The following is a 24,597-nucleotide window of genomic DNA, read 5'->3' as shown; positions in this document are numbered from 1 at the left end:
GAAGTTTTCTTGAGCCAAGTATAAAGGTCCTACACCCAATTTAAATACACCAAAAAAATTCCCTAAAAAGTATTGTTTTTTAACCCCATTTTTGTGATTTTTTCGATTTTTACCATAATAATCATGATTCATTCGATTTGTAACCAGTTATGTATTGTAAAAAATTTAATTACAAACATTTTTTTCCTCTTCCATTTTCGCCTAAAATCAACTCTTAAAAAGATACATAATTAAATAGGAAGAAAAATATGACATTTTTTCAATTTTTTTAACATATTGTGCCGCCAAAAGTTAAGCCCACGTTTTTTTATGCGCATAGAAAAAAATTTTCATTTCTAGTGATATTTGAAAGCCAAAAATCTCCGTGGATATACGATTCACCCAAATATGGCTTTTTGAAACAGATATCGTCTGGACTATAAAGTGTTTATCTCGGTTATCTCAACTGATACAAGGTCAGTTTAATTACGGCAAAGTTACAGAATTCGATTGTGAATGACGTACTGATGGTAGATCTTTTTTCGTTTCATTAGTAATCCACGCAAAACTGAAATTTTTACTTCGTGTTTTTTTTTATGAGGAAATAGAACAATATGGAGGTTTCAAAGTCAAACATTATTAAAATAATACATTACCTACTTTGGAGAATCGAGAACGGAAAAAATAACTTTAAACTTTTGTTTCTCTTATGGCGCCCTATTGGATTTGGATCTTTTTAATTCAGCCTATTTTTCTATTTATAATTTGTTTTGAAAATACTCCTTTTAAAAATGGATAATTTGGTATTTCGACGACAACAAAAAAAATAAAACATAATACCCACTTAACTCAATAACTCAATAATGCTAAAATCCAATAGGTATATCGATTATGGTGCCCATAAGAAAAACAAAAGCATAATGGTATTATTCTGTTCTGATAAATACTACGGCTAAATTAACAACGCATTTGGATTCCGATAAAAAGTGGCCTAATGATGTCTGTGTTTAAAATCAAATAACATACCTGACTTTTTGCTTTGGCATGTTATTCATCATCAAATTCTGTAACTTTGTTGTAATCTGACCGATCTTGTATGTCTGAAGATAACCGAGATCCCCACGGTGTGGCTCGAAAATTCAGGCTCTCGATATATCTTACACCAAATAATCAAAATATCAGTTATACCTAAGTAGGTATGTTAGATGAATATAAAAATTATAATTATCTGTAAAGGTTTTAGATGAACCCCATTCGCTTAATTAATATATTTTCCCAACCATCTTTCTGTTTTGAAATCTTAATATGTAAAACAGAATTTCCAATTTCAGACGGCAACGAGAAGGTTGGGTCTCTGTTGCACGAACTGCGGCACCAGGACGACGACATTGTGGAGAAGAAATAATGATGGGGAACCGGTCTGTAATGCCTGTGGGTTATACTTCAAGTTGCACGGTGTAAATAGGCCCTTAGCCATGCGCAAGGATGGCATTCAAACACGCAAACGTAAACCAAAGAAGCCGGCGGGAGGAGACAGAGATGACAGTAGCTCCACCTCTGTAGAAGGTTAGTACGCCCCTTCACTAACTATTGGTAGAATTTTTGAAGGAGGTTCCTGAATACCTCTATCATGATAATGCGCACACTTCCACACAATCATGTTCTCCCGATGATGCCTAAGGAGCTGTGACATAATATATATTTTTTCCTAAGTTTACGTCAAAAAATGTGATCGAACCACAATATATTTGAATCGTATTATAGGACAATTAAATTATAAGAGGTACAGTAATGACGATGTGATTACTGATGCTCGATGCACCTGCATGATGATGAGAATCTTCCAAGTGACAAGCAAATTCATAATTTTATTTCATTGATTCGTTCATTATTTTGGACAATGTTAAATTATGTACTGGATAGTATGAGATATCTAGGCAACTATAGATCTACATTACCTAATTTACTTAATCTTCCATATTTATTTAAATAAAATGTCACTAAACATTGTACCTAGTTATTATAATGCCTGATCAGTGTGATAAATTTTAGTAATAGATGATAGATGTCACTTTACCAGTCTGTAAAAATGCTCAAGTATTGAATATAATGACCAAATAGTCATAACATGATTTATGTTAAACATGATTTAGGTATTTAAGTAAGATGCACACAAAAAAGTAATCTAGAAAAAATAAGCATCTCAAATACTTACATAGTTTTACATTTTGTCAAATAATTCCATAGATTTTTTTAATTATTATTTTTTCTCCCTTACTTTTTGTATCTATTTTTATGCATAGTAGTAGATATTTATGCTAATTTAAATTAGTTATAAAAAATGTGTTCAAAATAATGTCAGCAAAAAAGATATGTATGGGAGTAAAGTCGAGTTATTTTTTTAGCATAGGGAGTATGTACATATCAAAGAGTAATAATTTTACACAACACAATAATTGAAAAAAAAACAGTGCCGAAAGTTTCAAGAATTATCATACAGGGTGATTCAGAACTTATCCAAAAAAAAATTCTGGATGTACAGGGGACCCTTACAAATACAAAATTTTTAACACTAACTACTAAAAAGCTGTTGTAAACACCACAGATAACAGGTAAAAACTACCGCAACGACGGATTTCAGTATTAGGAGTCACATGGATCTCCACGCGTATTGCGAATGACGCTAGAGACTACAGTTGTCCAGCTATGTAGTGGTTGAATGTACTATAACTTCAATAATTTTTTTCTCGGAAACTATAAGGATTTTACAAAAATTTTTTTACGTTATTAACTCCATTTCTCATGCCGCATCTATTCCCAAATTTTTTTGGATAAGTTATGAATCACCCTGTATACCTTACAAAATTTAATACGTACCTACTTATTCTATAAGGCATTCTTACATCTAATGTTCTAATTCTAATGAGACATACCTACCTATACAGTAATACCTGCTGTTTTCTGTTTAGAACATATATTTTATAGTTATTTTATAGACAAATTAGGAATAAAAGTAAAATCAGTATGTTGAAAACCATTGACTTCATTTCAACTCTTCAAATTAAAAAGTGTGATTAGAAATATTAAATATTAATTTAATATTTCTAATAAGAAAATTTAAATTACCTTCATAAACATATTTATGACCTCCATAGGAAAATGGTTTCATATCTAGCTTATAAAATTAATATTCAATTAATAATAATGGAAATGATTTTTCACAAGTTGCTATAAATAAATCAGTGCTTTGAGATTAATTTTGTACTAGTGGAAATTGTTTTATTTTATTTAAAACATTTTTGTACAAAATCATACATATTCTTTCCTCAAATATGCGCTATTTGTATGTTACGACCTATTTTTTGAATTATTTTTGTTATACATATACTGTTTGTGTCTTTACTATGAAAACCTATGAGGTGTTGACTTCTACTGTGTATTATGTGTTTGGGAAGATTATGACAACTTTAACTTAACAGATTGGTGACTAAACGTATGTTGTAAGAATTAAGTACCTCATTTTTCAGATATAATAACCAGATTTGCGTTTTAAATAGAGCAGTTTTGAACTGTATGATGGTAATTAACTTACTGAAATTATTTTTCAATCGGCGAGATTGCTGCACAATTTAATTTTAATTAGCTTTTAAAAGCTACTATGTTATAAACCAGAATCTGCCACAATTTTGCTTAACCTGCAGTATGAAACTAAATGATTGTGGCCTTATTGTAAATAATTTTCTTAAGACAGGACCTGGTAAGCTCACAATTCATTAATGTGCATCTATAAATGGTACTTTCGATACATTGTTTTAATTAGTTAATAAATAATTAACCTTTTTTTATTACTTATATGCTTCACAAATTAAAATTAATAGGCAAGGCGAAACAATGTATAGGATATTGTACTCATATTAATAATAGAAAAAAACAATGCAATTTCTGACACATCTATCAAAAATTGATTATTTGATTTTTTCTAGTAATGAGCCATATATTACAGTAGTAAAATGGTAAATAAATACTTTAAATCCTCCAACTTATTATTTTCAACAGAGTTTTTATTTATTTTAATTGTGTAGAGGGAATGAAATTACCCGAATTTAAGCGATAAATTTATAGCTAGCACCGAATTTAATCGACTAATTTATTTAGTTGGCACCGAATTTAATCAACGAATTTTATTTAGCTAGCAAAAAATATGTTTCATTTTCACATTAACTCATGCCTGACTGAGTTTTCCATACTTTATTTTATATCAGACTTATCGTACCTGTGAATTTTTTGTCTCGGTCCTGTCTATAGTTTTCTCGAATTGATCTTTCTTGCCTGTGGTTAAAAGAAATCTACTGTATATTTAGTAATATGCTTTCTTAAGTATAGTATTCTTTACTACTCTGTACAGGTCGTTAGGAATGATGGCCATTTTTTTGTAAGAACCGCTTGGCAATGCCTTCGAAAGTATCCCCTACCTTCTGGCTTTCTATACCCTAATTTTCTAACTAATTTCTAATCTAGTATCCACTAATTTATGTAGCTTCATCATGACTGAATCTAATTTTGATTCCATATAAACGATTATGTGATATAATGCTCCACACCTGCACAAGATATAACAGGTTGTTTCTATTGTCCTATTGCAAAGTCTACATTCTAAGCCTCCGTAACATGGCCAAATTCTGTTTAGGTGATCCCTCAAATCACAAGGTCATGTGAGGAAACTTTAATTAACTGATTCCTGCCTAATGACAGTATACTGATTCAACTCCAACATTCTTCTCGCTTTTGACCCTTCTTTGTACCGAACAATAGCCCTGAGTCTTGTTGGTTTCCGTTGAAATTGGATTATGGAATCATATAGTCCCTTTGGAGACAATTGTGCCAATTAGTAGGTACCCAACCCACTCTTGAACTAATTCTATGAATTGCATGGTGAACAGCTCCTGGTGAAAGTATTATCCATCATGAAGATGTCTTGTCTTAATCGATATTTGTTCGTCAACGCTGTCGTCTTAAACTAAATTGAAATTTAATTGTAAAACTCAGACGAGTTTTTGGAGTTTGTGAATTGTTGTATAAATCATATCTTACAATTAAGGATATTTTCTTTCTGAAGTTCATTTCATCATCTTTTGATTAATATCTTCACAATTACTTACACTTACCATAATACTCTGTGTGGTAAGGATTGACTTACTTTGCGTACAGATATTTTGACGTGTGATTTGTAATCAACACAGCAACATAATTTTTCTGGAATCGCACAAAAATAGATTATTCTTTTATCTATTATTGTTCAAAATATTGATTTATTTCTATTTATCGAAGATTATGTTCTTAGATGTTCAACTTAACATGTTTTTTATTACTTATAGACTTACATTGCTCTCCCCTAGCTCTAGCCCCTTGTTGTACTCGGATTAGGTGGAGTTTCCAAACATTTGGTTATTCTTCACCTTCAGTGGTGAATATGCAAAAGCTTTGCCAGAACTGACCTCAGTCACGGCGAAGCTTTTGCAGATTCGGCATAACAAGATCATACTTTAAATATTAGCAAGGGCTGTGAAAACCTTAAAACCACTGAGGTACCTCTTTGTAACGAGTATTACAAATTTTTTTGAGTACCGAATAACACTTGTCAAATCATCCAAACGGTGTGCCGTTTGTATACCTAGTTTTACAAATATTTAGCAAGTGGAATTCTTTCGAATGCACCATACTACATTTGTTTACGTCTAACACATATATGTAGATACTCCGGAAAATCTACGCACGCTTTCCATACCATATTCCATTTGTTAGCCAGTGATTACATCATCTCGAGTCTGCTTAAAATTTTATAAAAACAACATTGTTATCTCTTTTTAGGCTTTAATTATTCCAGATCAGAAATATTCAAGTATCTAACATGCAACAAAAGTACTAGTAACATAAAATAATCTTCACAACAAATAAGATAAGACAAAAGCATTCCGTGATTATATTTATTTATTTGACCAAAAGTGCGAATATGTCTTAACACATAACACATTTTCATTTTACAGAGTCAAAAACTCCTTCAATGGTCCATCAGTCCGGTCAACAGCAGCATTCGTCGCAGAATCATCAAACTTCCTCACAAAATCATCAAAACCATCAATTAGATAAGTCGTCACCAGTAGACAGACCATACCTAGGTCAAACCTCCCTGCTACCTGCAACAAGTACAAGTGCAATAAAGAGTGAACCAGGATACGAGTCTTACAGTTGTATACAAAACCAGCCATCCTATCCGTATCAGCAAATCTTCGGGTTCCCCAATGGTACCTCAGGAAATGGAGATATGGCTTATCATCACCAGCACCATGTTACAGCTTCAGCTAAACTGATGGCTTCGTCTTAATTGTATTACGTTTTTACAGACTACCTTTCGGCTTAGGTATTTATGTACTAGATGATGAAGAACTGATTACTTTAGAATTCAGAGGCGTTAGAGTGAAAATCTACAATAAAAATTTTTTACTCAAACACCTCTGTATGTAAACGGTTTTGAGCTTTTTCTCCATTTTTTTTGTAGTGTAAAATTTTTTGAGAACTGCTTTGATATTTAACCAATGTTTTCAAAAAGTATGTGATTATTTTTCCTGTTCGTTAAGTTTGCATTCTTATCTGTACCATCTGACGTATTGGTCTTTAGATATAAACTGGATTTTCAACTTGAGATGTCTTCAAGAAACTATATTTTACACGATTTGTATTATTTATTATTAAAAAATTATTTGGGGATCAGATCTTAATCATCATTCACGATTCTGTTTAGATTTACTTATTTAAAACTCAGTGCACAAAGTGTTAAGATTCACTATAAAATTGTACAATCCATATGAGATTTCTTAAATTTAGTGTGGTATAATATGTATGATAAATACAGAGAGTGTGGAACTAAGAGCAAAATTCAAATCATGAAAATAATGGTACAACTACATTTGATATTTTGAAAACTTCTAATCTTGTGAATATAGTAATTTATATGCTCTTCCTTTATTAACAGAAAATTGTCATATTTTTTTATTTACGTATATATTGGATATATGATTTACCTTCCTGGTTGAATTCAGTTTGTTACCATTACCAAGTATACCAAATTTGAAAAGGATAGCTTAATTGCAAAAAAGATATTTTAGCAAAATATCAATTTATAAGAAATAACTTTGAGATTATGTCACTCTGTTAACAGTTTTCGAAGAAGTCTCATAGAAACCGTCTCACTATTTACCCGCTAAATATTTTGCTCATAGTTTCCTGACACTTTGTATAATTCGTTAAAAGTGAACACCATTCCTCAAAATATAAAATGATATCTATCTGATATTTCATAGGATTAATTAAAATGTGTGGAAATTGGTCACCTAGACAAATATGAAATCAATGATGTGATTTCAGCAAAATTGTTTAAAAATTGATTTTGATAAACGTTGATATGGTTCTACAAAATAAACCAAATTCTATTATCACTCAGGGATATCGAAAATGATGTACTAGAAATACAGCTGATGTAATTCTTTATAGTTGCAAGCTTTCTGATTTAAATGTGGCCAAGGAAATAATAAATAATAATTTAAAATTAATTTCTGAGTGGACTCTCAAAAATACTTTATCAGTAAATCTGAATAAGGGAAAAAATATTATATTTTGATCAACTACTCAGATCCGAAATCTTGATAACCTATGGTTTGTAAGCAGCGACTGAAAAATACCTACTCGTAGAACTAAAAACTAGAATGGTGGGAACCCAGACAGTATACCCAAACAAGAGAAAACCATCCCTTGGGAATTCCAGACCACCAGAATTCCTGAATGAAGAAGTTTTCAATCAGTAAACTAGATTACAAGAATAGTTTTTTATCCATTTCATTCAAAAATTCATTCATTCATTTCGTTTCAAAAATTCAGAACTGTTGTGTTCTGCTGATCCTCGAAAACTATTGTTTAAAAAAGAAATCAACTACTGGCTGGAAAGAACATCAAAAAGCACATAAGTAGGTAAACCGTAAGAAATTGAATAAATCTTCATTCAAAATCAATATAATTCTTTTATTAAAACGAGTCCACACCCAACTGTGTTAAAATAATAGCACCATTTTTGTTGAGTAACGTTCACTAAACTAGTTAGCAAAATAAATCTTAATCTTAAAATAACTTTTGAGTTCACTCAATTTGAATTCACACAATAGTAACTAAAATCAATTCTTAATTATAACTAAATACAGAGCCTTTTACAAGCCACGTGACCGCTGAGCTTAGACAACCCAACATTTCACGACTGGTACTAGTAATGAAAAAATCCCTACATCTTCGTCTCACCGCAATATTAATGGTTCGTTCACAATAAATAGTAATAAACCGTTACGCCTACGTTCGAGATAATGCGATTGCTGATTGGTTGAAGAGAATCTCGTGAAAAAATTACGCCAATCACAGCCGGTGAAACAGAATATTGTGTTTTAATGTAATTTTGATCTTATTGTTTTAATAATTTTTAATTTTAACCAAATATAATTGCCAACTTGAAGGAAATAAAGTTACAGTTCTAAAAAAAATTATTGGTCACGTGGTTTGTAATCACTTATGAAGGCTCTGTAGATGTATTTGTTGTCTGGCAGCTAAGTGTCGGTATGCGTCTGTCTATAGGTACACAACTTTCTATTCCCCTTACTCAGAAAAGCGTAATATTAACAACTAATGGAGTGATTTTTACACAATTTGTCCTGTTCTCACATATTTTAGTTTTTTTTAACTAAAAATTGTGTTGATAAACTTGTTTACAAGATTGTGTTAAAATCTAAAGTTCACACTCAAAATTGAACACTAAAATAATTTCATTAATAAATAACCTTGAATTTACACTATATTAGTTTTTACTCTGTAGCGACAGAAAGGTGTAAGATATTTTTCTTAAGACGAGACTATAAATAACAAAGTTACAACTGATTTTAAATAAGGCCGATTTTTACTTGTTTCTAAATAAAATCCGAACGATTACGATTATTCATTTGTTTTGTGAGCACAATAAAATTATGCGCCACTTTATCCATTTAACTGTTTTGTATCTTTAATATTTCCGACATCCCTGAAGTGACAATCAAATTTAGTTCCGCCTGTAAATATAACCTTTTTTTCTTTCACATGAAAATGTATGTGCTAACGAAAACACAATCTATCAAAGAGCACATGCAAATGTATTTAATTAAATTAAGATTACATTTTGTACAATATTAAGACTAACTATAGGTAATTTTCTGTATTGATGGTGATCACTTTCATCGTTACTTGTGATTTTTCTTAGAAATGTATATTTATTAACTTAAAGGTATATGTAGGTAGTATTAGAAAGTATAAACATTAAATACTTATTGTTAGTAGCTAGATAGTCAATAAATGTCTTCTTTGCACTATGATTATGTACATATAAACAAGTTTTATAGTGATATAATTATTTCTATGGAGTCAAATGTATTAGTGAGTAATATTTCTTTGAGACTGTGAAATTTCGAATGACTATTTTACTGCTATTTATTTTTTCACGACCTTTTGTTGTATGTAGTTGATTTTTAATCTTTGAACACTAACTCACATTGAGTGTACAAGAGTAGATTATAGATGAGTTAATTTTAGTTGTCTTTCAACATTAGTATTTCTGAATACAGGTATATAAGTGAAATTTTACATTACTGAAAAATTGACGATTGCGTTACGTACTAACTTTATTGTTTGAAAATGTATTATTGGCACATAATTTTAGAACAAATACTTGTATATATGTTATGTATGTGTAATTTGAATGTGTAAATATTGTGTGACGTAGGTATAATTAATTGCAATTTACTAATAAAAGCCTATACTTATATGCATAATAAAATAATTCAGGAAAATTGTTTCTTTCTTTTTTCACTACAAAATTGCTACGGTTTATGTGATGTTTAGAAAGGAACCCCGCACAAAATAGATGAAAAAAACCGGTACAGTCAAACGGACTAAAAATCAAAAAATCAAAAGTCCTCGTGGGCCCAACGTCTGAAGGTAGAAAGTTTTTGGGGTATAATGGGTCAAATGTCAGGAATATTGGTATCTGCTAAGGTCACACTTGAGAGTAGATATCATATGAAGTAAGGGTATTTATTTATAAATCGGCCATAATTATGAGCAAATTTGATCACGCTAATGCCGACGCACGGCGACGATAATATGCATGTTATCCGAACACCCTGCATATATATTGTACCACTATTTATATTTTATTTTATAAGAATTATAATGATTATGAAACTTTATTTATCAAATGGTGAAAGTTGCCTACCGAGTTGCTGCTACATGACATCAGTCATCCGCTCAAGAGGACGATAATAGGTTCAACAGAAGTGCTGTTAGTTTTGTAACATAAATAGGCAATAAAAGTACTTCCTTCGAAAAAACGTTTTATAATTTTAAGTTATCTCTGACGAAATTCATTGGATCAGAACTACTAGGGGTTGGTTAACTAGTCGTAATGAATTTCCCTGGAGAACATGAACTAATAACTGGGTGTCCATACATAGAGACGAATAAGAACAAGGGAGGGAAAGTGAAGAGGCCCCTACGCTACAGGATATATAAGATGTACTGTAATGAACTAGTTTTAAGTTATCGTTTTATGCAAGGCTGTTGGCCATTTATTTATTAATTAGCTTAATTGGGCCAGAGCAATAATTATCCGCGAGTCAAGCCAAAACCGTCCGTTTCCCCACTCTGACGAGTGCCGCGCGCACAATCCCACGAAGACTCCTGCTTAATCGAGGGGGGATTGTGTCAATAAAACCAGCTTTCCTGGACGAAAATCCTCAGTTCGTTGTCAGAACTCGAAGAGCTCCAGACCACCCCAAGAACCCCTCCGAGGACTCCACCGAAGACCTACCAACCGCCATCCGACCCAAGGAGTTAGCCGCCGAGAGCAACCATCCGGAATAAGTAAGCAAATCGTATTTTCCTAAATTTACTTGTCCTGCTATGGTATAAGTCTGGCCGATTTTGAACTCTGGCAAGACAGTACGACCACAGCGTTATCGGAGAAGGTTTGGCTGGGTACCCCACCGCCTTCGTTCGACGAACGGTGTCCGTCACATCAACTGAACTGCTGGTTTGGCTGGATATCCCACCGCCAGTGGAAGACGTTGAGTGCAGGTTCGTACGGCAGCGTCGGCAGCAGCGTTATCGGCGACGCGCGACGGTTTGGCTGGGTATCCCACTGCCCTCGTTGTGAGCCCCTTTACTGAAGCTGCTGGTTTGGCTGGGTACCCTACCATCAGTAGAGAACGTGAAGGTGTCGGACTGTACGGCAGCAGCGTTGTCGGCGAAGGTTTGGCTGGATATCCCACCGCCCAAGCTTGATAAACGCTGTAAGGCACAATAACTGAAACTGCTAGTTTGGCTGGATATCCCACCGCCAGTGGAAGACGTTGTGTGTTGGCTGTGCAATGACGGATAGACCCTCGAAGTTTAGCTGGATACCCCACCGCTTCCGGGAGAATTCTATCACCCGCCACACGATCGAACGCACACCTCGCTTAGACGTTGCCTCCTGTTAACCAAATAATTCATTTTCCTGACTACCGTTTGCTTATTTATGCCCGTTGTAAAATGCATTGCTTCGCTTTTCTCCTTGGGTGGTTGAACCTCCGCTTAATTTCCGTTGCTTTGCTAGAAACCGCCGCCGATATTTACTTGTAGAATTATAGTAGCCTGTAATTTAGTTTTGTCTGTTTCAGAGCCATTTGGGACCGATTTATTTATTGATTATCTATTACTCTAATTTATTAACCTTCTTTTTTTCCCTTTCTATTACCGACCGAAATTAAAACAAAATAATTGTTTATGGCGTACCGTTTTCTTAGAGTATTAGATTGTTTATTGTAAAAAAATAAACCAAACGCCTAATACTCCTTCCGTAACGATTTTGTGTCCTGATATTTGACCATTTGCTAATTTTGTATTTATTTACAGCACCGGAAAACCGAATAGGCATTTTAATTCCGTCGTAAATAATTGCTCTAACCCATTTTATTTTATTCACACCGCTTGTAAATTATTTGTATATTTCTGATTATAGCTGGTTATTATAATAATTGTAATTAGAATCTATTTTACTTTTGTTTGTTTCAATTTCCGTAGGCCTTATTAATATAAAATAAATCTAGTAAATATATTTCCAGTTGTATTCATTCTTAACACTGATAAGATTGATAAATTCCGATCGCAGTATCTTTTGTGACCTACACTGATAAGTCCGTTTATTTTAAAAGTAAAATAACATTATATTCAGAGAACTACTTTCATTAAAAGTAAGAGAAATATAACAGACCCCTGGATTTAAACTTTCTTCACTGTAGCTATCCCGAGTACTTACTCTAAACCGAGAGTAGGGTTCACGTGGAGTTTCCCCAACGTAAAAGATAAGGAAACTGGCGCCCGAGACTAACAGAACAAAAAATATTATAATCCGGAGTACGTTCCTGTGACGTCACTCACCGCCGCCGGCTGCCGACTACCGCTGCCGATAAAACAGTAGTCAAGGGTCGTCGCAAAATTAGGCGTCCAAAGAGGGACGTCAGTGACGCCTATAAATATTGTAAATTAGAATTCGAAATTGCGAATTAAAATTCCGTAGAGTTGGTAGTCTACCGGGGCGTCCACAAGTAACGTCAGAACAGAACCTTCCATCAAAGTAAAGTAAAGTACGTTACAGTACCTATAATGTACAAGCATATATTGTTCGTGCATGAGTGTGCGCGCATGTGTGCGAGTGTGGGGGGTGAGAAAGCCTGTGTGTATGTTTTTTTTTGGAGGGCGTGTGGGGTGTACGCTTCCCAGCGAGAGGCCCTATGAAACCGGAACCACATGGACACAACGAGAGTAGTCCATCGGACTGGGCCCGTTCTCAGCCTCAGGATCCGCCGTTGTTGACTCAGCCCTACTCCCCCTTCCCCTTAGCCGAAAGGCTTTGGGATTAGGCGTTCGGGCTCGTCAATCTTCACTCTTTTTCCTTCACATTTTCTCGTTTCTTAGTGCCTAAGGTAGCGTTTGATTCGATCATATGTTTCTGATCCTGCAGCATAAGAGAGATTAGTGCCTCCGGTATGTGTACGTGTGCGGGTGAAGGGTAGGGGAGTATGAGTGTATGGTACATCCGCGTGTATGAGAGTGAGAAAGTGAGAATGTGTTCGAATACATTAGAATAACAACGTTAAACAACTACTTACGCCATATGACACTTTCAACTATAAAATCAGTGAATGATATTTCTGTTCCTTGACCCTTTATATCTCTCTTAATGGGTTATACTTCTATGGTTTAGATGGCTTCCTGAAAATGGTAAAAAAAATATTATTTTTTAAATACAGGGTGTAGGTTTGACAGCCTTAATTTTAACAGGCAATAGAATACATTAAAATAAACAAAAAACCTTATATAACATGGGTCCTAAACTCAACTATTTCCGAGAAAAAAATTATCAAAATCTCCAACTTGATGTTCGATTAATTTTTTAACTTCTTTAAGGTTAATTCTAAAAAATAATTAGCTTTGTAATAAATTTAAAATTCGATAAAATTCATATCGTGCAATGTGACAACGGCGCGGCAGTTTATTAACAGGAGGCATTAAGGTAACCAGTAACCAGCAATACGCAATTCAGTTGTTATCTGGAATTTGACCGTGACGGAGTGTTTTTTTGCGTACCACTATTTCCTCTTCTCGAGGTTTTACTCCTTGCTTTTATAAAATGTTTACCATACGTGATAATTTTCCAGTGAGTGTGCGAAAATTTAATTCGAAAGTGTCGTGAGTGCATCTAAAATGGTGGTGGACATATTGAGCATATGTTGTGTTTTGAGTTTCACTTTGTTTCGTTTTGCGTTTTGTTTTAGTTGTTGTTAGTGGTTTACGTTTGTTTGTCAAACCACTTTTTAAACATGCCAGTAAATATTGACACAGTCAGTCCCAGGCCTGATAGAATGTGAGAGAAAAGTGGTTTTGCAAGGCCTTCTTGATGCTATTACATAGCTACTTTTTCGGACTTTAGAAAAGAACCTGATTTTTCGGGAAAGCTGTTTGAGATAAGTATGGACAACCTTATATCAGTCGAAAGGGCATTCAATTTTGCATTCACCCATGTTTTTCAACAAGATGTAGGATGTAGGTCTCAGTGATTCCGAGTCTGAATAACGTACATGTTTTGCTCGCAGATGACTAGATAGAGTAATTTATGTCAAGAAGAACTGTGAAAACTGCAGGTTTCTAACTCTTACGGTTTAGACGATATCTAGCCTCATTTAGAGAGCTGAAATCGTGATTTTTTTTTCAAAAACAACTGATTATCTCGAAAACTGTAAGTTTTAAACACCAAGTTCATTTAATAAACTCTACCTAATATTAACCAAAGAATTCAAAGACGCAATAATATACAGAGTGTTCCATTTAAAATAACAGTTATGTAGCGCCACGCGAAATGGTACACCTGTAAAGCTAAAAATATTTTCTTTACATGGCTCACGATTCCAACTTTTATTAAAACCATTTTTTTTATAAATTTTACAGTTACAGAGTTACACCCTCTTAGGTGTAACACCCTGTATAAAACTAACAAACAATAATAATTTGGAATAATTTGTTCTTTTTTAATAGTTTTATTACCTATTTTAATTCATTGTTGTTACCACGAACTTGATTTCAGAAATTAGGTGGAATTTTAGCAAAAAAATTTATTTTACTTTCAGCCTTTACGACATTCCTGCTCCTATACATATATAAACATATGTATTATATAGTTATGGCAAGTATTTCTATAATATTAAGTAATCAGAATAAATATACAACAGGCGGTGATATCAAGATCAATTAGTTTGTAAAAATATAATAATAGATAAACAGGAGTTACGTCAGTTAAGGGTAAAGGGTACCTGTCAGTGTCAACACTGATTTGTAAGGAGTAGCGAGCGCGAAGAGGTACATTATTAATAGGGAAGGAAAAATCGAAAACCATTTTGTTGTAGATGATGTATTGATTAGTATCTACACCCAACGTTGCTAAAAAATATATCTACCAGCTATTGTAAACTTGAATGCGACATTTTAAATTCCATATAAATGGATATGTCCGTGATTACTTATATCTATATTATAATATTAGATATATAGTATTTTACCTTCCACCGATATAATTGTTAAAATTATAAATTACCCAGCACATTGCAAATATTTCAAGATATTTGGTTCACCTATTTCACTATATGTGACATTCATCAATTTTGATTTTAAAAATTAATATTAAGGAAAATAACAAAAAAACCTCATACAAATATCTTCTGTAATTCTAATTTATAACAAAATCAACGCCAAATTTAATATAAATATCAGTCTTAATTAGGTTTACTTTCTTGTCTATGCGGATTCTGAATACACTGAAGTTTCTTCAAATTTGTCTCATTAGATACATTGCCGTATATTTTGAAATCAACCTAAAGGCTATTATTTTTGGAAACGAAAAACAAACATTACAAAAGTGTGAAAACATTCGTTTTTTACGAATACACTGAATATTTATACAAGAGGTACTTAAATGAAGCTATCACACTGTTTATACTAAATATTTTGCCTTTTCAGGAACCAAAATAGTTTACTTAATTTATTCCACAACTATTGCTTTCGTTCTGAATTCAATGGATTTCTGTTAATTATCATTTGTTAAGCGGTTTCTGATATAATTACGAGAATCGTCTAAGTGTGTCTAAATAAAGTTAATTTTTGTTTTACAAAAAAATTTATACTTACTTCATATTAACAACTTTCTTTGAATTACTAACAATATTTCTTAGAGATATTTTTCGATATTTCAAAAGATTGGGGTACTTTGTTTGAGGTCACTTTTTAGTATCTAACGTTTTTTGTGTTAGAGGGTAAGCAGGAGTGTTTACGAAAAATTACATTTTCTGATGAATTCACAAAAAAAAAGTTTTTCCTCTTCGTGACACAATTATAGGAGATGTTGTATATCGAGTGTTTCGGAGTTGAAGTAACAAAAGCCTTGAGGAGACACCGCTCAGCAAAATATGTATAAAAGTTCATATGAAGCAAATGCTTCGTTTCCGAGATACAGGATGTTATTTTTTTTTAAATTGAGTGTCGATATTTGCAATGTTCATTTGTTTAGTCTAACAGAAGACTCTCTTCACGAAAATTAATATAATATTTATATTAAAGACAAACTCCAACTGGAATGTCAAATATAAGGAAACTCACATTATACCCTTATAACACATTTTCATCACAATGTTATCCACAAATACCTGTACCTAGACTCTTCATAAATCAAACCACGTGACCGCAAAGCTTAGGTAACCCTACATTGCACGATTGGTACTGGTAACGAAAATTGTATAGATTTTGGCTTCACCAATATTAATGACTCGTTTACAATGAGCAATGACGAACCGTTATGTCTACGCTCGAGATAATATGATCGCTGATTAGTTGAAAAATTACATCAATCACAGCTGGTGAAACAGAACATTGTGTTTTAATGTAACCTTGATCTTACTATTTTAAAAATTTTCAATTTCGTTTAACAGCCAATATAAAGGAAATAAAACTACTGGTTCAAACAAAATTACTGATCACGTGGCTTGTAAATATTTATGAAAACTCTGTATTAGTATATATAAGGGCATACTTAATACAAGTACATTTATGGTTATTATTATTCTCATTATATTTATAATTCAAGAACTCCTTACTTATGTTATTTCATCAAACTATACAGCTATATTTTATAATTGAAAAACGTCTCTGTTATTTCGTGAAACTATAAAGGTGCTTACAGAACGTGTAAGTGTTGGCATTAACAACTTATCAAATATTAAAGTGGCGCGAACGGCGCTGAACATTGTTGAATTGACGGGTAGCGTCAAAAGGCCACGTGTAAGGGGTGACCTGTCCAACGGGCAAGCACCCGCTAATGGCCTACCTGTCAATTAGCAACCCAGTAAATGTTATAAAATCAGTGCAAGATTTACAAGCCGATCACATAGTTAGTGTCTACTTGCGACGAAAGTACTGGCGAGCTAGGTGGTAATGGGTAAGTAACAAAATATTTTTTATAAGTACATCTTGAAATAGTGCAAGAAACTGAATATGTTTTACGTTCGGAACATCGCAGTTTTTATACAGGGTGTCCCCGAAAGGTTTGTACAGAATTCTACGATAAATTCTCGAAGTGAAAATATATCGATTTGCCTTACCGTAGTACAAAAGTTGATAATTAGGGAGATACCGGGCGTCAAAGTTAATAATTTATTTTCAATTTTCTTCACTATTTATTGGTAGAAAGTTGACGTTTTTTAGGGTGAATAATTCAAATATACTAACAAATTTTATGTTTGGTGTAGAGAGCGCCATATACAGCGTATAGAGCATTTGCAAACCGTCCTAACTTTTTTCACTGTACATGACAAACATTTGTATTCATTCATATTTTGCACAAATTTTGGGGATCGGGGGTTCTTTGAGGCGACGAAATCAAATCTGATTATAATTCTGCTGTCATATATTTTTTTGCTTCTCGGCCTCTTTTATATAAGTATAATTTTTTTCATTGTCGTATCTTTATTACTTAAAAACTATATAGCTTACAAGTAACAAGTAACCATTTTCGAGATAAATCACTATTAAAGTTTCCAATGCAACGAATTTAAATCATTCGGTATAACGATGTACGTATACTTTTTCAAGGTAGGCTTTGAAAAACAAAATTAATCAAAAATGTTTTCAAACTCGCCAAAAAAAGAATAATTAATAGTGAAGGGAAGACTATTATGAAATTATATATTCAGACGTTTTTGTATTATTAAATTCAAATGCTGACATGAAAGAAAAACGACGTACTAATAAATAAAAAATAATAAAATACAACGAAATAAATAGTAGCAAATAAATAATCAACAATTAATAAAGGGCATATTTACCGAGAAACAAAGAAGTTATGACATTTTCAAGACTTGCAGTGTGCCGCAAGTGGCGCCCTCTAATAAGTAACAGTAAAATTATAATTGAATTTGAAATTACAACAATACATTACAAATTATTACAATACAATTTTAAAATACTATCGTGTCTAAAATCCTCAGAAAATTTACTGCAAAGAATATACTCTCGTTTTATATCCATAAAATATATAATTTTTAAGAAACACTCATCTTCATTCAATGCTATGAAATGTAGGTAATATCATTATCATTTATAAATGTCACTCCGCCTTAGTTTTTTAGTTTTTAAGATTACAAAAAAAAAATGTTAAATAAGAATTAATTATCAACATGTTGCTATTACATTTAGTACAGAACTCTTTTAAAAAGACTGACGAACAAAACATGGTTATAAAGGAATCCCCCATATAAGTATTTCATATTTGATTAGAACAAATTTTCAGGATTACTCTAATATAAGATTTGATGGGTTTATCTCTAATGTTTCTTAATTAGTAAGAATTAAAAAAATATATATTCAGCGATCTACATTAACTGTTTCGTAATAATTATTCTATCCAAAAAAAGCAGGAGTTTTAGCAAAAGTTTTTAATATGGTCCTTGTAATCACGTCAAAATATTATTTGATTATGAACATTGAAATAATTTGAAGTTTATTAATTTTCTTTGATTTTTGGTGCTTATACTGACAATATAATCAGAATAATTACAAAAGCTTAGAAATATTAAATAAATAAATAATGAAAATTAGTATTGCAATAGATCCAGATAAAAATCTTCCAGTAATTAATTACATACTTTTTTATTTTATTGTTTTTTTTTAAATTTCATGTAAAATTACACATTTGGTCATTGGTTTACGACACTACGACACCACACTAGATAAAACTAAAAATTACATTAAGTATGCAATTTTACAATTTTTCTGTAATTCACTTAAGAAATAAATTTACAAATCGATACGTGTGTATTTACGACACATATTTTGCTGAAAGTAAAAACAATAAGTAAAGTACGCCTTAAATAATAAGCTAAAATCTTGACGAATATAAATTAAATTAAAGAAATTAATTAAATTAAACAAAGTTCACAACGGTTAATCTGACTTTTTCAGTCAATAACCGTCGATGTAAATTTTCGCAATTTATATATCATTCTCTCTAGTGCTCTGGATCTCCCACCAACCTCTACCTAGCATATGCCAATAGTTTATTATTAAATTCGTTGTTTTGTGGATCATAGGCTAGGTTAAGTTAGATTAGATTATATTAGATTAGGTAAACTTAGGTTAGGTTGCTGGTGCGTGGACTAAAAACTAGTGCCTTGCAATCTTGTGATTTATTGTGGCCTATTCTTTAATTTAATCTTTACCTGTTCCGTTCCTTACAGGGTAGATCGACACAAATATGAATTAAATAAAAATTAGGAAAATAGGAATTATTTAAATTTTCTTATACAAAATAAATATACATATTATGATCATTTAATTTGTAGGTCGCACTTTACCAGCCCCAGTCCCTTGCAGAGTTTGCGGAGATAGATCCTATGGTAAACATTACGGAGTTTATTGCTGTGACGGCTGCTCTTGCTTTTTCAAACGAAGTGTTAGAAGAAGCGTTTTGTACTCCTGTATAAGTAAGTCTATATCAGTAAATTTTCTTGAAAAATGTACCATTTTTTTATTCTAACTTTCAAGCTGGTCAAGGAAGGTGTATTATTGACAAAGCCAGAAGGAACTGGTGTCCGTACTGCAGATTACAGAGATGTTTTGCGGTGCGCATGAATATTTCTGGTAAGAATATATGGAACAAAAAAATGTGTTAAAAATTTACACAATTGTAACACTATCGACTAAAATTTGTCTAGAAACGATTAGCTATAATTTGTGTATTACCAACAAATTGTAATTAAAGTGTTATATTTAATATGAACCTAAAAAGCCGTCCTTCGTAAACTTGTTTACTTTAAAAAAATTAATCCACTACGCCTGAATTATTTACAATATTTAATGGAATAAATACCTTCTCTGTAGCTTTCTTTGAAGATTCAGAAATGTTACAGATCTATATAGGTTTTCTTAATTGCCTCAACATGAAAGTCTCGGAATTGAAATAATTTTTAAATTGTCCATAAACATAAACGTTCAGAGGTTGAAGTTTATGACTACTTTGTGATGGAGTAAATGGAATAACATTATTTTCTCTAGCTAACAGATTTGGATATGACTATCTTTAGATGGTTCAGTAGATTCCAGAAGTGCTTCAAAAAAAAAAAAGAAAGAAAATTTAGGGAAGATTATTTTGAAACATAGATTTCTATTAGGCTGAAGACAGAATGTACGGAAAATAGATAAAATCAAAATAATCAGTTCAGGTTACCACTCTTCCAGATACCTTTTAACTAATTTCATAAAGATCTTGTTATAATTTTACCATATTTCTTTTTGCTGTGTGCAATAAACTGATATTACTGTCTTATTCATATATGTATAATTAATCATCTTTTTTATTTTTAGCTGTTCAAGAAGAACGTGGTCCAAGAAAATCGAAATTTAACCAAATAACGCCCAAAACTTCGTATAACATATTTTCGTCCATAGGATCAGAGATTTTAAGTACGGCCTTTACACATTCATCTTTTTCAGAGTATAATCCAAGTTACGAATTAGCCGCTCAAATATTTTTAACTGCCATAAAAGGAGCCAGATGCAATTCTGCGTTTGGACGTTTAAGCCGACACTCCCAAAATGTCATCTTAGGTATAGAAAATAACTCGATTTTATAAATTAAACCATTATAAAAGATATTTCCAATGAAAGATATTTCCAATGAAAGCCTAATGTTACGGATTTCTTCGATGAAAAATAGTATGGCCTATGGAAAACCAGTTAACAATACTTTTCAGACTGACACTACGTGCTTGAAATGCAGAATAATATAAATCAAGTTTTACATTAAAAATTAATTTTGGTGTACTAAAATTGAAATTGCATGATTCATTTTGTTTTTGAATAGAATATACTCATAAAAATAATGGTACAAGTTCCTATGATACTTTTCCCAAGCCTCAATATTACATTACCGCAAAGTTTTTTTTATTATATTATAATTTTTTCTTTGTTAAGCATTTTTTTTTCAAATTTCACCCACGAGAAAGAAATTTTTAAAAATTTCAATGCCTTAAAGGGCTTTACTGATAAGAGAATTGATTAATTTTTTCAAAAAGTTTACGGATCATTAAAATATCTATTAAAAGGATCCTCTTGATCTCAGTCGTTAAAATGAACCATTATTCCAAACAGTTAAAATTTGCCTGATTTGCAATATAAATCAAGCAGAATTTGAACATAAAAGAAAATAGTATTTTATACAATTGTATTATGGAATTGGTACAAATACATTTTTTCGTATGATTTTTTAAATGAACTTAAATATTGGACTGTTTATTTTTTGGAAAATGGCAATTACAAAAGTTGACGAAAGGCAACTTGAACTCTTTAGAGGTCTAGAATTTTAATAATCTTTCATTCGCAGTTATAGTTTGTTACGAAATTTGAAAAATAGTTATGGTAAAATATCTATTAAAAAACAACTTAAAGGTTATGTTAAACATAAATATAAAACACACCACAGAAATGAGACAACCCCCAAATCCAAAGCCAAAGGCTGTGCGGAAGGTGCAAATGTTACTGCATTTGTTTCTTTTTTAACGTAAAAGTGAATCAGTTTTACTTCACATCATAACTAATGTCATTGAAATATTACATATATTGTGATTTTTATTAAATTTTCACATATGGTGACAGTTAGAGTATTTATAGCTTCTATACCATTTTTGTCAGTTCTACCCTGAAATTGGTGTAAAATAGTGCAATGACGTCATAAATCTAAAATAAACTGTTTGTAGTTGTTTAAGGAGCACACTATATTTTAAAAACGATGAATCAAGGAACACATTTCCTTCACTCTGAGTATGGTAATTACTTATTATTAATAATAATTAATTGTAAATAGTATTTTAGATTATATGTATTATGGATTATCTCCAAATACTCGTATTCAATCTCAAAAAATTTATTAACTGGCACTGCTCGAGACGTAAAGGGTCAAGTTCTCAAATGTTTGTTTTTCTTTAACATCCTTTCTGGTTTTCTGGTGACAGGTATTGTGTACAAAGCAGTTGCTAGGGAATAATTCAAGGAGGGCACTATTAGTGGCTTTTCCGATAGTTTGGAATGATAGCAGTTGCTAAAGAGTGTTCTTGTTAGAAAATTTTATTTTATTTAGAGAGAAAAACCCTTCAATGTATGTATTTAAGTGAATCCATTCTACAATGATGTTCCAGGGAAATAAATTTATTTATTTTTAGTTAAGTTGTTTCAATATTTCTGGTTCGGTTTCCTCCATTTCAAGTTAACCATTAAATTTTGAGAATCATGAAATAATCAATTTAAATTACTTTTATTGTTTTAATGGTTGGAGTTTGGGGTATTTGCTCTCAAGTGTTAATGCTGTTGACTAGTTGTAACCATGTGGCACCTTTCTTCGTTCATTAACCTCCCCGTCTTCACTGGAGTTGGCGGATCCACTAATCTAAATTATAGTTCAATATTTTTACCATTAAATGTAAACCGAACTATTACTATTTCGTTATTATTTATACTATACCTCCAGTATTTATTTTTGAACGCCATAGTGTAACTCCGTTAATAAAGGGCACTTGAGTAAAGTGTCGTAGGAACGTATTATATCATTATTTTTATTAATAAAGTAAAATTGTTTTCAAATTCTTGGTTTATGGTTTTCGGATACCTGTATTTCACAGTTATGACTTTAAAGCAATTTTCGTTCTAGATTTCATATTGTTATTAAACGAATTGTTACATATTATGTGTTAGGTATTTTTGCTTTGGAATATCCAAAAGATGTATATTTGAAATTGTCATTAGAAAGTTCCTCGTAGTTTTGACAAGTATACATTTAGGCAACTATTAAAGAGGATCTGAAAAATAGATATCCCACAGTAATAGAAATGTATGATAGAACTATATTATCTTTCAAAATTTTCATTAAAGTAGAATATTTAATTTACACTTATCAACATACACAATTAGTGCATCAGTTGCAATTTTTACGGAAAATAATTATCACGAAACGTATTATAATTGCTATTTATTATCAGCACAAAAGTATTAGATGTTCCAGTCTGTAAAATCTCTTTAAAATAGCTAACATATAGGTACTACATCACCTAGAATGGAAATAATGTTCTTACATTAACAAGATAAAGCACCACTATAATTAGAAAGTACAATCCATTGTAGGTACTATTAGATCTTTATCATTCAACAAGAAGAAAGACTGAGCTTATAAATCTCTTTACGGTATAGCAGAAATAATCTTCTAATATACAGGCTGACACTTTTATGAAAGTGCATAAAATTGTCAAAGGAGATTGGGAATAAAAGGAACTTTTATAAACTATATAGAATACATCGATTCAATCACATATGTCGAAGATTTTCACGGGATAGACTGGATAGGATACAACAGATATGCTCTTTGGCTCCCTAGATGAGCTCGGCATCACAATTAGAGCTATCTAGAATAAGTCCGTATACTTTGACATTGGAATGAATAAGAGTAATAAAATGTTATTTTTTGGTGAAGCATGATTTAGATAAATAACAATCAAATAAAAATTTTCAGAATTACGAATCAGCCTAAATTTAGCCCGTCAGTCTCTCACAAGTGCCTAAATTTAGCCTGGCAGTCTCTCGCAAATCAGCAAGTAGGTGTCATGGTATGGAATGGTATTATTCATGATGTACAATTGTTCTTGGAACCACGATTACATAGCTAGTTTTATTTGAAGAATATGCTCCTAGGTGTCGGACGACTCTTCAGAGATGCAGTTGGAGATCGTTTAATATGAACGACAATATCCATATAATGGACTGGCCTTATAATTCGCCCGATTTAAATCCAGTGATCTTGGCTTCACATCTAGTTCCTTAAGTCACCCTGAAAATACACTAAAATATCAGGAATGGATCAGGTATGCAGTTTTTTACAAGCAAAATCTCCCACAGAGTGTCGCGTTGACAGTATGGGGCAAAGTGTGGAAACTTGCAAAACATTGCGTGGAGTAATACGTTTTAGTAATAAAACAGCTAAAGAGTTGCAACAAAACATTTCCGTGTCATGTTTTTAGACAATTAGATCTTTTCGTACAGATTTTACACATTAACAAACATGTTTTTTAGTAAATTTTTAAGTAAAAAATTCAGCTAATGCACTAATTAAGCTGCCAAGTATTGAATTGAACAATTGATTATTTTTAGGTCAACTATGGGCTCCATTATTTATTTTAAAAGCTGCGTGCTGGCCTTCTGATGTTGGAAATGTTTTTCCATTTCTTAGAACTATATGTATGCAAATAAAAGGGTTAGATCTGGTTGGACTCGATTTAGATATCTTCGAAAGTATTTTGCTTTGTAGAAAAAATTTACTAGAGGATCAAGAACAAATTAATTTGGCAGATAGCTTACTAGAAAACTGTTTGAATG

The 24,597-nt window shown here is 31.9% G+C and overlaps 1 protein-coding gene across 2 annotated transcripts in view; it reads left to right on the top strand.

Annotated features, from left to right (window-relative positions):
• LOC108917605 (GATA-binding factor A-like) overlaps nt 1-7,807 on the top strand; it is a 181,253-nt gene extending 173,446 nt beyond the window's left edge. Inside the window, exons 4-5 of one of the 2 annotated variants that reach the window (XM_018724296.1) lie at nt 1,311-1,545; nt 6,024-7,807. In XM_018724296.1, the coding sequence (XP_018579812.1) occupies nt 1,311-1,545; nt 6,024-6,361 (573 nt within the window). In that variant the 3' untranslated portion in view covers nt 6,362-7,807. Of the gene's footprint in view, nt 1-1,295; nt 1,546-6,023 lie in introns of both variants that reach the window. The other variant, XM_018724295.1, reaches the window with a different exon arrangement.
• The last annotated feature ends 16,790 nt before the right edge of the window (nt 7,808-24,597 follow it).

Source organism: Anoplophora glabripennis, unplaced genomic scaffold, assembly GCF_000390285.2.
Source record: "Anoplophora glabripennis isolate ALB-LARVAE unplaced genomic scaffold, Agla_2.0 scaffold58, whole genome shotgun sequence".
In the NCBI taxonomy this organism is placed as follows: domain Eukaryota; kingdom Metazoa; phylum Arthropoda; class Insecta; order Coleoptera; family Cerambycidae; genus Anoplophora; species Anoplophora glabripennis.
This window is presented reverse-complemented; position numbering and strand designations above follow the sequence as displayed.